Source organism: Enhydra lutris, unplaced genomic scaffold, assembly GCF_002288905.1.
Source record: "Enhydra lutris kenyoni isolate GAN:26980312 unplaced genomic scaffold, ASM228890v2 scaffoldscaffold43, whole genome shotgun sequence".
In the NCBI taxonomy this organism is placed as follows: Eukaryota; Metazoa; Chordata; class Mammalia; order Carnivora; family Mustelidae; genus Enhydra; species Enhydra lutris.
In genome coordinates, this window is record NW_019154127.1 from 1,813,578 (window position 1) to 1,830,939 (window position 17,362).

Here is a 17,362-nt window from a genome sequence, read left to right on the forward strand (position 1 = left end):
AAGTCTTCAGAAAAAGTCATGTCTAACACCAGTGATACAGGATAATCAGCCCCCAACCATGAGGCTCAGAAAGTGTCAGAACTGGTGAAGCCCATGTCCAGGTGTGGAAGGTGAGAGTCTCCCACGGCGACCTCAGTTAGTAGCAGCCATAGCCATAGCCATAGCCACAGCCAGAGCCACAGCCAGAGCCACAGCCACAGAGGGAGCGGGACCCATAGCCGTAGCCACAACCAGAGCCACAGCCATAGCCACATCCCAGTCTGCGGAAGCCACAGCCATAGCTGGAGCCATAGCCACAGTCCAGACCTCCGTAGCCACAGCCTCCGTAGCCACAGGCTCCGTAGCCATAGCCTCCATAGCCACAGCCTCCATAGCCGCAGCGTCCATAGCCACAGCCTCCATAGTAGCTGCCACACATGGTGTTGGTTGTTGAGGTTGTTGTTGGGTAGATGAGGAGAGGAGAAGTGTTACTTCACTGTGGTGTGGACATTTCTCCCTGCAGAGACCTTTTATATGCTCCCAGAGTGGATGTCACCACAACATGTGTCATGTCATTGGCTAATTTTATGATTAATTGCATTAGTTTGTTGTTCCTCAACCATAAGATAAAGCTTCAGAGGTATTAAGGTGATTTACTTTGTTTGGACTTTTTATCCAGTTTAGGGTTTGAATGAGGGGAGACACTCATGCACTCTACACAGTCCTGCCCCAAATTAGACCTTCATTTTAACTACCTATAATCATCCTTATTTCAAAAAAGAATGCATCTGTGAGGGTCTTGGTCCCCAAATAATTATATTATTGTATAGCATTTCACAGAGAATAACATTTCTTTCTATTCATGAGTTTTTCTTCTCTCTTGATCCAAATAATTAATTTCTTCAAGGATTTAATTCCTTTTTCTCTATTGAAAGCATAATGTATCTTTCATGCTCATGATGTTGTTAATAATTTAACTCACTAAAATCAAGGGAAACAGGTCTGAACAAAGTATCTTCTACTTTCCTGTTTATACGAATGAGTTTTATTCTCACTTATGTCTAACTTCTACTGAAGGACAAGCAAATACAAGTTATTCTGTGGAATCCAATTTTTATATTTTTTGTCCTAATTGTATATGCAGTGATTAGTCAATATTCGAAGTAACTACCTAATGAGCTTAGCATCACATATTTTTGTTAATAAGAGAACTATTTTTTTCTCTAAACGTCAAATCAGTATGATTTGTGACCTGACATGCTAAGCTCTCTTGCATAACCCTTGAATTACTCCAATCAGTGTGATAGCTCACCCAGCAGGATAGCCCAAGAAAAGCAGGAGTAGTTTTTTTTTTTTTTCTTTTTAATTATTTGTCAGAGAGAGAGAGGGAGAGAGAGCAAGCACAGGCAGACAGAATGGCAGGCAGAGGCAGAGGGAGAAGCAGGCTCCCTTTGAAGCAGCGGGGGGTGGGAGGTTGGGGGAATCAGGTGGTGGGTATTAGAGAGGGCACGGATTGCATGGAGCACTGGGTGTGGTGCAAAAACAAGGAATACTGTTATGCCGAAAATTTTTTAAAAATTAATTAAATTAAATTAAATTTTAAAAAATTAAAAAAAAAAGAATGAAATCTTGCCCTTTGCAGTGACATGGATGGAGCTAGAGAGGATTGATAATACTAAGCAAAGTAAGTCAGAGGAGGAAAAATATAATATTATTAATTTTCATTATAGTTTGTTCATTTTCCATTAAATTGATTACATTCCTGTCTTTATTTTTCTATCATTCTTCTTACTATATATTTAATCTTTCCTTCATTTCTAGCTTTTTAAGGTAGCTTAGAGCACTGATCTTTAACATGTTCTTTTTTCTAAAATAAATAGTTAAAGCTATAAATTTCCTTCTGATCACTTCTTCAGTGGTAAGTCATACATTTGGAATGTTTATTTATTTATCAATTCAAAATATCTTCTAACTTCCCATGTGGTTTCTTTTTTCATCTATATGTTTTTTAATTGGAGTTGTTTCCTGATCCAGGAAGACTGTGTCCTCATATCTGAGACTCTCCCACCTCCTATAAGAGACCTCTTGGCACTGAAGGAGGTAGGTGGGGAATCCCACCATGCATTATTACACCAAAAGATACACAGCAGATGGGCTGGCCAAACTCCTTCCACAATTCAGGTAGCAATGGCAGGGACCAGTGGGACAGCGAGTGGTGCAAGTTAAACCAAACAGACCAAAATAACACAATAACTCTGAAAATTATGAATCATAATCCACAAGACCCATGTGCTAAGGCTAAGCAGGGTGACTACATGCTTTTGAAAAAAAATTTTTAATGAGATCAAGATGCTTCAAATACACAAAATTACTATCACAGCCATCATACCAAAAAACAAGAAAATTACACCTTGAATGAGAAAAGATAATTAGCTGACCCTAACACTAATCAGGTTTTCCATTCACATGATACAAATTTTAAAGTAACTGTCATAAAAGTGTTTCAACGATCAAGTGTGTAAACCTGGCAATTCACAGACTTGTAGCCCTGGGGCTAATAATACATTATATGTTAATAAAAAATTAAATTTTTTTAAAAATGTTTCAACAATCAAATTCTCTTGAAACAAATGACTTGGAAGTAAAAGAATGGAAATACATATACATATTATATAAATAGCAACTATTAAGAAAGCTGGAGTAGCTATAACAGTATCAGAATAAATATACTTTAAAAACAAAACCATTTAATAGAAATAAAGGTGGACATTTTGTGATGATAAGTAGGGTAATCTTTCAGGAAGATATAAGGTATGTACTGGTGTTAAATCCACTTGGTGCAAACAACAGACCACCAAAGTAAACAAATTTTAAAAAATGACAGAATTGAAAGAAAAAAAGGACTGGAATAATAATAATTGAAGATGTCAAAATCTCACTTTGATTAATGGATATAGCAACTACATAAAAGATTATAATATACATAAATTTGAAAAACAAAATAAAACACTATAAGCCAACTAGAACTTACACTCTTCTAGACAGCATTTTGTCCAACTGCAAGAAAACACAAATTTCTTTCAAGTACACAATAGAATGTTCTCCAAGATGGATCATATATTAGGACAAAAATAAGAGTAAGTGAATTTACAATAATTGAAATTGCATATAGTCTTATGTGCTATCTTCAGCTTATAGAAGAAATCTCATCTACCTAATTCTCTCCTCTAGATGCTTTTAGAACATGCATTTGGAGGCAGCCTGATAATTTGATCTCTGTTCAAATTTTGGCTGATTTTGGCCAGCCTCATAATTTGATCTCTATTCAAGAAGTAATTTTGATGGATCCATTGTCAGTCTGAATTTTGCCAAATTCCAACATTACTTTCTAAAATACTAAATCTAAAATACTAATAGATACAATTGATTTGTATTTTATAATTGCTGAGATTGTTATTTAGTAGAAATAAATCAGGTGAATTAAGAGGGGTTATTATAAACAGCTTTAATGAATAGACTACCAAGATCAAGGATATATTCACTGCCTCTATTTTGGATCAGACTAAAATTTACATAATTTTTGTCTGTACAAGCCACTGCCTTATTATAAAACAGGTCTCTTTCCAAGATGCAAGCAGAAATTGACCCTTTGAAAATTTCACTGAAATAAACTTCAAATTCTTTATCTTCTTCAGTATTTTTCATGAGACTAGAACAAATAATCCTAAAATTTGTATGAACCATGAAAGGCCCCGAATAACCAAAGCAAACTTGAAAAAGAAAAACAAAACTGGAGGTATCACAATTCCTGACTTCAAGTTATATACAAAGCTATAGTAATCAAAACGGTATGGTAATGGCACAAAAGTAGACACCTGAATCAATGGAACAGAATGGAAAGCCCAGAAATAAACACATAGTTACATGGTCAATTAATAGACAAAGGAAGAAAGAATATGCAATGAGAAAAAATCTCTCTAACAAAAGGTCTTAGGAAAACTGATTAGCCACATTCCAAAGAATGGAACTGGACCACTTCCTTACATCATACACAAAAATAAACTCAAAATGTATTAAGGGCCTAAATATGAGACCTGAAATGATGAAAATCCTAGAAGGGAGCACAGGCAGTAATGCCTTTGACATTAGTCATACAAACATTTTTCTAGATATGTCTCCTGAAATTGATCCTGGGATCGAGCCCCGAATTGGGCTCTCTGCTCAGCAGGGAGCCTGCTTCCTCCTTCTCTCTCTCTGCCTGCCTCTCTGCCTACTTGTGATCTCTGTCTGTCAAATAAATAAAATCTTTTAAAAAAAAGAAAAAAAAAGAAAAGCAGGATCAGTTTCTAGGATTTTAAGTTTATAATCAACACGAGGCCTTCTACACCAACTGAGTGGTATGTAGGGCAAACCACAAGCTCTATTGGATTCGTGCTTCAAACTAATTGGCATTATAACCATCTCAAGAATTCCTCATAACCAAAATATCCAAGACAATTTTGCTGTGTGTCAGGATGCCTGTAATGAAATCATGTGCCTTTAATGAAAGGGTTTTCTCCTACTTTGGTGACTTGTTTATTCCAGATGTGAAATCAAAACTCTATTACTGGCTACCATGAGATCACATAACCCATATGTGTTCCACTTCTTCAAAATCCTTTTTTCCTTTAATAACATCTTCCTTCCTAGCTGCATATATGCACCCTTGGGAGGAAAGTATGGTTTCAAAGATGTAGGAAAGGTGGGAAAATTTGTAGAGAAGATAGGGCAGAAGTCACGTAGACTACATAGAGAAAACATGGCAAGGTTCAGTTGTAAATATCTGAATGATTAATGTGTTTTATTGTGTTTTTGGTGTTTTTTTGTATATGTGTGAAGCAGTATTATCCACTTCGGTTTATACTTCACATGTGTATGCATCTATCATTTTGTATATGATCAAAAACCACAGTAGAATCCCTAAAGTTTAAATCCATGGACCAGGGGCACCTGGGTGGCTCAGTTAAGCATCTGCCTTTGGCTCAGGTCATAGTCTCAGAGTCCTGGGATCAAGCCAGCTTCACATAGGGCTCCCTGCTCAGTGGGGAGTCTGTTTCTCCCTCTCCCTCTGCCCCTGCATTGCTCGTGCTCTATCTCTCTCAAATGAATAAATAAAATCTTTAAACCAATCAATCAATCAACAAATCAATCCATGGACCATGGCTATATAGAAATGGAAGGATTTACTGTATTAGTAATTTGAACTTAAAAATCTACTCCAGAAAATTTTAAAGATTTACTAACAACATGTACTCCCTGCTATGACACAAGAGATAGGTATACCTTCTTTGATATTCTTGCCCAAAACGTATAACCTCAACTTTGTTATAAGAAAACAAACTCAAATTTTGCAACATACTATAGAACATTTTTTTTAAATTGTTAATGCCATAAAAGTTAAAAAATACAGAAATTGTCACCAGTTTGGGGAAGACTAAAGACATAAGACAATCAAATGCCATGTAGGACCTTGAATTGGGTCCTGGACCAGAAAAAGGACACTAGAGAAAAAAAAAATGGCAAAACCCAAATAAAATGTTCAAGTTAGTTAAGAATATGGTGCAAGGTTAATTTCTTAGTTTTGATAATTGTACTTGGTTATGAAAGGTATTAACATAGTTGTGTAACTGGGTAAAGAGTAAATGGAAAAATTCTATATATTTTGCAACTTTTGGTAACTCAAATTATTTCAAAATAAAAGAATATTAAAATTATACTTGATTGCATTGATTTGGTCATTTATTAACCTTTTCATGCATCAAACTTTTAAGAATCAATCATCTGTCAGGCACTACTGTGAGCATTGGAAATAGAGGAATGAACAGGACAGACAAGATCCCCATTGTTATGGAGTTTAAATTCTAGATTGAGCAAGGACAGGAAATGCAGGCAGATATTTGAAAGCAAATGACAAGTGAAGGAGATCATTTCTGATAGGGATAAATCTATTTACATTACAAATCAAGGCAAGGTAAGGTAAATTTTAAAAGAGCACTAGTGAGAGATTACTTCAGACTAGATGGTCAGGGGAAAGGCAGAAAAGGTTTAGCTATTTTTGCTATTACTTTCAAGGGTTCAGCAACCCCCAAACAGAAGTTTTAAGTTGGAAATAGGTTTGCTACATCTGAAGAACAAAAGGACTACTGATTTCTATGTATTATAAAGAGAGGAAGAGTGTTCCAAGAGATGCTCATAGATCTAGTCAAGGCTATAACAGGGCAGCCCATAAAGGCTGTGTTTCTAAGCTTCCAGTTACTAGGTATAGGAAATAAGAATTTGATTTTCAGATAAATAATTTATATATATAAGCATATCCCATGTAATATTTGGGAAATTCAATATTCTGAATTCAAATTTTGAAATTCAAATTTAACTGGGTGTCATGTATAATCTAGCAATGTTAATGTGGAAATGCAGTAAAGAACAAACCAGGGGGAGGAACCCCAAGTGATTTATGTCTTGTATGCTTTAAGAGGTAGAAGGAAGGAAGGAGGGAGGGAGGGAAGGAAGGAAGGAAGATAGGAAGGAAGGAAAGAAGGAAGGAAGGAAACTGAGTCTATGAAGAATCTAGAACTTAGTTTCATTTTATTATATTTTTGATGACATTTTACACTCTAAGGAGATGTCAAGTGATCATTTGGATATATACCAGAATTGGAAATGTGAATGGAGATTAATTGGATAAAATAATGTATCCAGAGTAATCCTGAAAGAAAGTTTAAATACCATATTGAATACTACAAAACTAATATAACACAGACTATGTGTTATCTACACCAGAGTAAAAAGAAAAAAAAAACAATTAAAAAAAAAGTGTTTAAATGTAAACTATAGGCAGGTCAAGCACCTAGCTAGGCACCTTCACATTTGAAAATAAGATCTGAAGAGGAGAAAAGAAAAGGGATACTATACCAGAAGCACCTGGTGATACTACAATTAAATCCAATGTGTGCAGTAGGATATAGATAAGCGTCAGGGAGTTTTTTAGGAATGAGAAGAGGAGCTGGTGAATCTGAATGCTACTCAGAGTCTTAGTGAAATGAAGACTGACTCTCTAGCTTTGACAAGGTTGGGGTGTTGGTGACCCCTGCAGGAGCAGTTTTGGTGGAGTGGTGAGGACAAAAGACCAAAAGTGTGAGGAAAGACATAAAGAGAAAGCTACCATGGAAAAAGACGTGCAGTTTTGCAATGAAACAGAAGAAAATGTGAGAGCAGCTGGAAAGGACCAAGGACACAAGGAGGGTTGTTTCCTTCTGCTTTTGGTCATGGAATGTACTTCAGAACTAAATGTGGTTCAGAAAAATCACAGCAGAAAACAAATAGTTAATGGAATCTCCTTGGGTGCAAGCTCTCAGTTATGATCAGAGAGACAACTTCGTTGTTCAAAAGAAACAAATTAGCCCCAGGAAGTAAATTCTATAGAGATATAACCCCATAAATAATATTATTAGGGGTATTGTATTGCACAAAATAATAATGTCTTTTATAGCTATATTAATCAAATACCAAAAAAAAGTTAATTATAGTTTTTTTTTTTAACTGACTAATATCAATTTCAGGTGATATTCTAAGAACTTGATCTAGAGGAAGACTGATCAGCATGTTATTCAAATTAGTTTTTACCAAAAACTTATTCTAACTTATTACTTAATTGACCGTGATAGATGAGACTACTTTTAATTTTTGTATGGAAAATCTGAAAACGATAGAGTGAAGATGTCCTCTCCTTCTAAGATGTCAATCCACTAAATGGTGAATAAAATGACACAATAATATGCTCATTTTACAAAAATGAAGCTACCAAAAGACACACATGGAAAGAACATTCAAAAACACACACTAGATGAAAGGTTGAATGTGTTTGATCAGATCCTCAGTATGAAAACATTTATTTTATTAAGAGGCATTGTTGACTCCTTAGATATACTTAAAAGACAGATGAATTGGAAAATTTTAAAAATTTTGCGTCTTCATTCTTATAATCTATGGAGAAGAGTTAACTAAAATACAGAGAGTGTCCATCATCTTTTACTCCCTGTCTCCACGTATGGTTATGAGGGGATACATAAAAGTAATAGTTTGACTCAGAAATATCACTAGAAAAACAAAAACACTGACAGATTCCACATAATGTGTGGATGACACCTCCCCACACACATTCTTGTAAAGACACAAAGGTACATTTTTTTAACTGTCATATGAAACTCTTCTCACTTTTCCAGTGCCTTCCAATGGGAAGAATTACCACATTAATTTAAATAAAGACTAAGAATGGTAGGGCTATGCAAGAGAATGCAGTATGATCAGTTACGTAAAGAATAATGCTAGGCATTTCGATAAAGGAACAGACCTCTGTGTAATACATTGTAAATGCAAATATGCAATGTTAAACCTATTGGACAGCTCCTTAGATTATTATTCTAATATTAATGAGAATACTTATTTGTATAATTGTATGCTCAGTGTAGAGAGAGAAAAGCAGAACAATTGGATTCCAAGGAATAACTTACTTTGTAGTTCTTCAGTAGAAATTGAATATAAATGGGAATTAGACTCATTGGTACACATAGAAAAGGATGATGCATCTTGTTCAGACTTGGTATTTTGGAAAATTTAATTGAATTATTATCAACATCATGGGGATGAAAGATACATGATGGTTTTAGTATAAAAAGGAACTGAATCCCTGCAGAAAACAATTAACTTGGCTCAAAAGAAGAGAGTCAAAAGTAGTAGTATTGTTATGAAATGTAAAAAACATTAGTGAAACTAACTAGTACCAAGAGCAAATAAGATTGAGACTGATAAATGTATTCTTTCCTTCTTTCCATTTCCAAAGAATGGTTAGAGGAAGCTAAAATGAAATTCTAATTTGAGGCTGGGCTGCATAGGTGTGAGTGTGTATCTCCTCTCCTTGAAGTCCTTGATTGGATGGGAGTCCAAATGGAGAGCCAAACACAGCGAGCCTCCCAAATACCTCTAAGACTTATTTTATGGTTGAGGAACAACAAACTAATTAGATTAGTCATAAGATTAGCCAGTGCCATGACTCGTGCAGTGGATCCCACCCATATCGAGGGTATATAAAAGGTCTCTGCAGGGGAATTGTCCACACTGAAGTGACACTTCTCTCCTCCTCTACCCAAGGACAACCTCAACAACCAACACCATGTGTGGCAGCTACTACGGAGGCTGTGGCTACGGACGCTGTGGCTATGGAGGCTGTGGCTATGGAGGCTGTGGCTATGGAGCCTATGGCTATGGAGGCCTGGGCTGTGGCTATGGCTCCAGCTATGGCTGTGGCTTCCGCAGACTGGGCTGTGGCTCTGGCTGTGGCTCTGGCTGTGGCTACGGCTATGGCTCCCGCTCCCTCTGTGGCTGTGGCTATGGATACGGCTCTGGTTTTGGCTGCTACTAATTGAGGTCGCCATGGGAGACTCTCACCTTCCATACCTGGACATGGGATTCACCAGTTCTGAGCCCCACACGTCTCAACTTTGCTGAAGAGCTGCCTTCAGGCCCTTTGTGTCGGATACAGCAATCTTTTTCCTTCCTGTACTTACCTCATGAGAAGTGGGAGCTTGTGAAACTCCTGAGATCCTGAGAACTGTCTGGTCTCTCATTGGAATGATGCCACAGGTCCTCCCTTTTGATGTTCATGCAGGAACCATTTCTCTAATTTCCTAATAAACTCTTTCAGTGTGGAATAATAAACCTGGCTTTCTTGTCATTTAAAGTCCAGTATTTGTCATTTTGGCTTTTTTTTTTTTCCCTGGATGAATTCAAGGAAACAACTGCCTTATTGGGGAGACATCTTGTTTTAATGTTTCTACTTCAGTTGTTTTACCAAATCCTTGATGTGCAACACTAAGGAAGTATCAAACTTGAAGCCTTCATTTTTCTGCTTTGGTAAGGTACTGATAACCATGTGCTATGCAGGTGTGTTGTGAGGATGAAAACAGGTAATTTGTCAATTTAGTTAAGCATTGCCTGGAAACACTATATATTCAAAGTACTTTCATACCAAACCTTAATAGCGAAATCCTTCAGAAGATGCAGAAGTTGGCCCAGAATTCTCCAATTCTAGTCTGTTTGGAGGCTTATTTACTTATTTATCTATTAGGGAGAGAGACCAGGAGCAGGAGAGGGGCAGAGACAGGCAAAGAGAAAACCCCAAGCAGCCTCTGTGCTGATCTCAGGACACTGAGATCATGACTGAGCTGAAATCAAGAGTCAGAGACTTAACCAACCTGGGATGCCACCCAGGCACACCAATGTTTTGGGGCATATTCAAAGAAGAAGCATTTCCAGGGTGCCTATGTGGCTCAGTGGGTTAAGCCTCCAACCTCAGCCCAGGTCATAATCTCAGGATCCTGGGATTGAGCCCTGCATAGGGCTCTCTGCTCAGCAGGGAGCCTTCTCCCCCCGCACCCCCCGCCTGCCTCTCTGCTTGCTTGTGATCTCTCTCTCTCTCTGCCAAATAAATAAATAGAATCTTAAGAAGAAGAAGAAGAAGAAGAAGAAGAAGAAGAAGAAGAAGAAGAAGGGGAGGAGGAAGGAGAAGAAAAAGAAGTATTTCCTATGCTTGCTCAATGCAAGAGGTAGAGAAGTTTAAACCTACTGTTGTACCTAACTTCTATGTGTCTGGAAATATATAGCTTTTTTTAAGTGACACCTTTTCTACCAACTAGTACGTATTTAAGCTTAGAGCCACTTGGTGGTTTTCTTGAGATTTCTTGTTCCTGTGATATATGTGATTCATGGTTGTAGCCATAAGCATTTCTTTCTCCACTAATTTTCTGTGACTAATGTATCTGTAAACTTGGCAATTATCTTCTCTTGATAGAGTATTTCAAGCTTTTGTGTTAGACATGAACGAGTTTAAGTAGCATTTTAGTGTAAGATAATGGATCTGTCCCAATTCATTTTGACTGGTCCAAGATAGTAAAAAAAGTTGAAGCCATGGAATCAAGATCTCTGGGAAAATCGTTACCCAGAAGAGAGCCCTTTTTTCCTTTAAAACCATTATTTATGAAGGCTTGTCTTTCCTATTTATTCTGAAAGATTAAAATTTTCTTTTAATATTATGCAGAATTTAGATGGTTTATGCTTGTCCATCTCAAGCAATGGCAGATTTTTTAAAACTCCTTTGGCCTACCTGGTAGGTCATAACAATGAAACACAAAGAAATTGGATATTGACTTGAGTTAGAGAACAGATCCTAAATTAGAGACTCATGAGACGAGACTGTTACGGATTATAGCTTTCCAAGATCTGCCGCTTAGCCTGTCTTAGCATGAACATATTTGGCTGACATGTTAGCTTCTCTAAGTATTTTGCATCGAGTGAAATGCCACCACTAACAGCCCCAAAAAAGCATCTGCTTTGTATTCATATTGGCTGGTTCTCTTCTTTAAAAGCTTCAAATGATGAATAATTCCAACTAAAACTGAAAAACCTAAGATTCTTTTACATTTTACTCCACGCCACCATTGCTTCTTTCTTACACTGAAAGCTCCAGATCCCAACAGCATCACTGTATTAACTCTATTCAAACCTGTGTACAATATTCACTCTCGATTGCATACTGAAAGCAATGCCCTGAGCAACTGCTAAAATTCCTTTGCAGCATTCTTAGCATTAGAAGGGATTCCACAAAGAATGGACAGAATATTGTGTTCAACATTGATATGAATTAATTTTCTTCCTGAGTAGTTATGCTATTTATCTTATAGAAAGAGTTCTTTTGTTTCCATTTATATTTGATTTCAAGTGTATTTATTCTGTTTTTAAAATATGGGAAGTGTTTCCATGGTTCAGAGATCAAAACTATATATAAAGATACACTCAGTAATAGTCTCACTCCTGTATTTATTCCTTCTACCCATTCCCGCTTACCCAATTTGTATTTTCATTTTCTTCTGCTTTCTTAGTACAGAAGCAATCATACATCTCATAATTACTTGTTCTTATTGTCCCTCTGCGTTACCTAGAGGTTGTATGCTTTTTCCTAGAGGTTGCACTCTTTCATTTTTATTTTTTATGTTTTTTTTAATTTTCCCTTTTACTTTTTTTATACTCATATTCAAGCTTTCAAACAGGAGTCACTTACATTTAGGCATTCAAGAAATGACTCACTGAAGATTTCAGTACTGTAAAAAATAATGTTTTTCTCTATATCGATTGATTTCTCCCAGCATTTACTTTTGAAAAATTTCAAACCTTCAGTTAAGTTGAGAAAGCGGTATAATGAACAGCTAAGTGCTCTTCACCTAGATTTGGCAATTGCTGGTATTCTGCCAGTTTGATTTCCCCTTTCTCCCTCTCTGCTCTCTCTCTCTCTCTCTCTGTCTCTCTGTCTGTCTCTTCACAGCTTTTATTTTTGATAGAGAATCCAATGGATGAAAACTACCATACTTTGCAATTTGTTGTCTGTCATAATCTAGAGCATTTCCCAACCTCTTATTATTTCATGAGATTAACACATTAGTACATTTTTAACATTGCAAGATAATCATTTACTAAAATACATCACAATCTATTTTTTCTGACTCTAGCAATTAAAATAATCATATATTTCCAAAACCAATATTTTTAAGACAGAGATTAAGATCATTTGATATGCTAAAAATAAGGAAATTTGTGCCAAAATTAGGTCAATCAAGCATTGAGTGAATATAAAACAATTTTGTGTTATTTTTGGTTGGGGGGGCAACTTGGTATTCTATGATAAATTCTGAAAACAAAATCCAAGTATTAAGTGTCAAAATTATATCAGTGAGCATCCTGGGTAATAAGTGAATTACTTAAGAACTTTATATTAATATTTTCATATTTATAACTGGATCACCCCTAACATATGTAAGTTTAAACATTGTGTTATCACCTTTAGTCCAAATCTTCTGGGATCACTTGGTACAACACCACTCTATTCCTCTTCAGCAATGAAGAAATGACTGTGCAGTTGCTGGGGGTGTTACAGAGTACCTTCAGGTGAAGAGCACCGTCAACACAAGATAGCACCCACTTCCTGCAGCCAGACTCCCATGATTGATCACTGGAGGATATAAGGACACACCTTCTTGCCCCAACCTCCAACAATTTTTCTGGGAAATCCCAACTTTCGAATCTTCCATATTGTTTCCTGAGCCTTCCGATGAACTGACTGCCAACTCAGCTCTCCTCCCTACCCCAAGCTGCCTCCTCCTCTTCCTTTCTACAATATTCATTCCAAGAATTTAATTGTTGTAATAATGCTCTGATAGAAAAATAATCTAATCTGGGGTCACAAATGCGCCCAGTTGTCACACTGTTTTAAAGTCTCTTCCCTGACTTTAATATTTCTACAGATTATAGGAGATACTTTCTTTTAGAATATTCCACAGTTTTGATTTTCCTAATGTTTCCTTGTGATTAGGACAAGGTTATGCATTTTGTCAAGCAAATAAAGGAAGGGTTGGTGTTTGGTTTTTGTTGGACTCTATTGGGTGGCACTTGAGGTTGATGCGTTCCATTACCGATGGGGATAATTTTACACTTCATCAATATGATGAGTACCAGATTCCTCTACCTGAAATTTACTTTTATTATTCTTTTAGCCACTAAGAAATATTTTGGCAGAGATATTTTGTGACTACATGAATATTCCATTCAAATCCCCAAATTTATCATTAGTCTTAGCACTTATTTTTCTTTCTTGCCTGAATTATTTATTATGATGATGGATTGCGAATGTTGATTTTTCTCATTTTCATCTTTTTTTTTTCAAATATATTAGTTGGCCTTCTTCAAGGAAGTTTTTCCACTTCATTGTTCAGTTATTTACATCAGTCTAAATTCATGGATTTCTATTATAAATAATCCATTATTATAACAGGGATAGCAACTCCTAGGCTTTCTCATGAGGCAAAATGTATGAATAAATATATTGCATTGTGTGAGATTTAGATTCTTCCACTTAGCTGCCTATAACATTGGTTAAATTATGTAAATTCTTAGGCCTTGTTATTCTTACATAAAAATCACCACCTACAGTTTGGTGTTTTTATGAGAATTAAATGTGTCAAGATATGTAAAGCATTTAAACCATGCCTGGAATTTAATAAATGCTATGTATGTGTTATCAGACACTATTATACACATGGAGTTTTTTTTTTTTCTGCTTCTTCCTATATATAAGAATATTCTCTGTTTATCTTGCCTGGTGCTCTTCATGGAATTCTTGTGTCAGAACTCTGTGAAACAATTTATAATTATTATTTTAATAATAATAACAATTAGATAGCATTTACAAGGTGTTTACCACAGAGCAGTTACTGTGTGAAATCCCTTATGTGCATTATCTCACATCATTCTCAGAACAAGTCTGGTATATGCTAAAACTATGAACATTTTACAACTGTAAATAAGTAGTGATGAAGAAATGTACTCAAGTGGCAGTTCTCATAACTACACGATTTTTGTCTCTTTGTGTATAAACATAAAATATTTTATGCTTCCTAGGTAATATTTTTCCCAGAAAAGGCAAAGAAACTCCCAGGACATTTAAATATTAGTATCCTTTAATTGTTAATGTCTGATATGACACTAAATATATGTTTATGTTTTAGGAATCCTCTACCTAAAAACGTCTTTCTCTAAATGTTTCTCTGCTCCTCTTTTCTGTTTGTCACTTTTTTTTTTAAGATTTATTTATTTATTTGACAGAGATCACAAGTAGGCAGAGAGGCTGGCAGAGAGAGGAGGGGGAAGCAGGCTCCCTGCTGAGCAGACAGCCCAATGTGGGGCTCGATCCCAGGACCCTGAGATGATGACCTGAGTTGAAGGCAGAAGCTTTAACCCTCTGAGCCACCCAGGCACCCCTGTCACTTTTTATATGTGTGATCCTTACTCTACAATATTAGATACCTGGAATATGTTCTACATATCTCTTCTATTTTTGTATATTTTTTTCTTATTATTCTTTTACTCTAAATTTTAGAAGAATTTCTGAATTTGTTCCCTGTCTTACCTCATATTAGTATTTGTCTGTCTTTAATGAATCTTTACATTTGGAAGTCAACTCTTTCATGACAAATATGTATTTTCTCTTTCCAGATTTTGCCATTTGCTTGTATGCTTATTCTACTTTTCTAAATTACGTGGCTTTTAAACATTACTAAGTTTAAAAAAGAATGTTTGAGAGTGTTGTTCTTGTCTTATAATAGAACTATTTCAAAATCTGGAATCATTCTGAGTCCTCAGATTGACGTCCTGATTTGGAATAGCTAGTTCTTTTCATATAGTTCTATCCTTTAAAAGATTTATTTATACCTACCCAGTACTGAGACTAGAGATTTATTCTATCAGAGTTTACATGTGTTCATATGTAAACCTCTCAAACACTGATAACTTAAAGAAAAATATTGAGATTTCCCTCATTTTAGTTTGCCCAATTAGAAATATCCATTATTATCAAGGGAGGCAATGCAATAGGCAAAGCTAGTTATTTCTAATACCATGTAAAAGATTTTATGCACATGGTTATTGACATTGTACTTCAGGTTTCTCTGTCTTCTTCTTAAGTGGGATTTTCTTTCTTATACAAAGAATTCTAAGCTATTGCAATGTTCTTTCATCCTAACTTTTTGTAGATAGGTCAGCAAACAACACTCTTCAGATTCTTGTTAGAGATACTTGGTGTCTCAACCCTATCCCTTTGCATTAATCAATACGTTCACACAAAGAAATGGTGGAGATAAACGAATATACATTTCAAAATATGCTTCCAAAGGAGCTTATATTTAACACAAAAATAAATGAGAATCTTTTTCCTGAAGAAAAATTGGGAGAATATGTGCAAACAGAGAGTAACACACATTTTATACTTAACAGATGTGTTCCACTGACTCTTAGGAGTTGATTTTTCTAGGAACATAGAGGTTCAGAGTGGTTATTTGACTTTATCATTGAATTCAATAGTGAACTTCATTGTAGTAAAAGTAATAACATAATAATAATGATGATGATAGCAATGTATTTCTCATATTTTTCAGAGTATGAAATATTTTATCAAAAGCCAGTTTGTTAGGGAAAATCTAGTAGATTCCACGAAAAGTTATCTCTGGCAGTATTATTGTTTTAAATTAAAAAACACCATATTCCAGTCAGATCACAGAGTTCAAATTTTTTTAAAAAATTCATAAAAATGTCATTTCATGAATCCAGTGAAACTTCGTCATTTCTTCTTTTTTTCTGACTCTGAATTCAGGGTATAAATTTGAAACCATGGGGAAAGTATTTCATGCTTAAAATAGAGTGTTAAAAGTTTAAGAAATATTAGTGTAAATGAGAAATTCTGGTTTTCTTAGACCTGGTATTTCAGAATTTTAAACTATTTTTTTTTTTATCAAAAACATCATGAAACTAAGTATTCAATTCTTGGCTTTTAGTGGTAAAGTATCTCTTGCATGAAAATGAGAAGACTCCCTCATGGAAAATAATAGGTTTGGGGCAGGAGGTAATAATGGAGAATTCAAGGTTAAGAGAGAATACTATGATCTGCTGAATGTCAATACAACGAAGGTAAAATTATTTATCTGGAGCAGGTCAGAGTTTGTCAATAAAAATGTTATTTCTTGCCATAAAGATTGATTACAAAGGGTAATTAAAGATTTCATGAGTACAGCTTTGAGGATGAGACATCTGATTCTCCTTAATGTCCCAAAGAATGGTTCAGATGTGGTGAAACAAAGCAGATCTCTTCATTGCCTCCGAAGCCATGTCTAAAACCAGAAGTCAACAAATTACTCACAGTGGCCCTGCAAATTAGCCAATGACATGACATGTGTTGTGGGTGACACCCACTCTGAGAGCATATAAAAGACCTTTGCAGGGGGAAAATGTCCACAGTGAAGTGACACTTCTCACCTTCTCTACCCAAGGACAACCTCAACAACCAACAACCAACACCATGTGTGGCAGCTACTACGGAGGCTGTGGCTATGGACGCTATGGCTATGGAGGCTGTGGCTATGGAGGCTATGGCTACGGAGGCCTGGGCTGTGGATATGGCTCCAGCTATGGCTGTGGCTTCCGCAGACTGGGCTGTGGCTATGGCTGTGGCTCTGGCTGTGGCTACGGCTATGGCTCCCACTCCCTCTGTGGCTGTGGTTATGGATGCGGCTCTGGCTACGGCTCTGGCTTTGGCTGCTACTATTGAGGTCACCATGGGAGACTCTCACCCTCCACACCTTCACTTAATGACTCAGCAGTTCTGAACCACACAAATTTTTGTCTTACCCCCAAGTGATGTTTAATCTATCTTGCACTGCAAACTTCTGATAAGATTTGGTAAATGTCTGAT

General features: G+C 36.1%; 1 protein-coding gene across 1 annotated transcript; it reads right to left on the reverse strand.

Moving 5' to 3' along the window:
• Positions 1 to 136: 136 nt before the first annotated feature.
• On the reverse strand, positions 137 to 9,189 carry LOC111155660 (keratin-associated protein 6-1-like). Its single transcript, XM_022515953.1, has 2 exons — positions 9,161 to 9,189; positions 137 to 470 (listed from the first exon to the last, which is right to left on the reverse strand). Exons 1-2 carry the CDS (start codon positions 9,187 to 9,189, stop codon positions 137 to 139), a joined length of 363 nt encoding a protein of 120 aa, XP_022371661.1.
• Between the last annotated feature and the right edge of the window lie 8,173 nt (positions 9,190 to 17,362).

What these genes read in the sequence shown, in the direction of transcription:
- LOC111155660 (XM_022515953.1), bottom strand. Translation starts at nt 9,189, where the DNA reads ATGGTGTTGGTTGTTGAGGTTGTCCTTGG. An exon ending in GTTGTTGAGGTTGTCCTTGG is followed by an intron (nt 471 to 9,160) that starts GTAGAGGAGGAG and finishes ACCACAGTGAAG; the next exon opens with TAACACTTCTCCTCTCCTCA.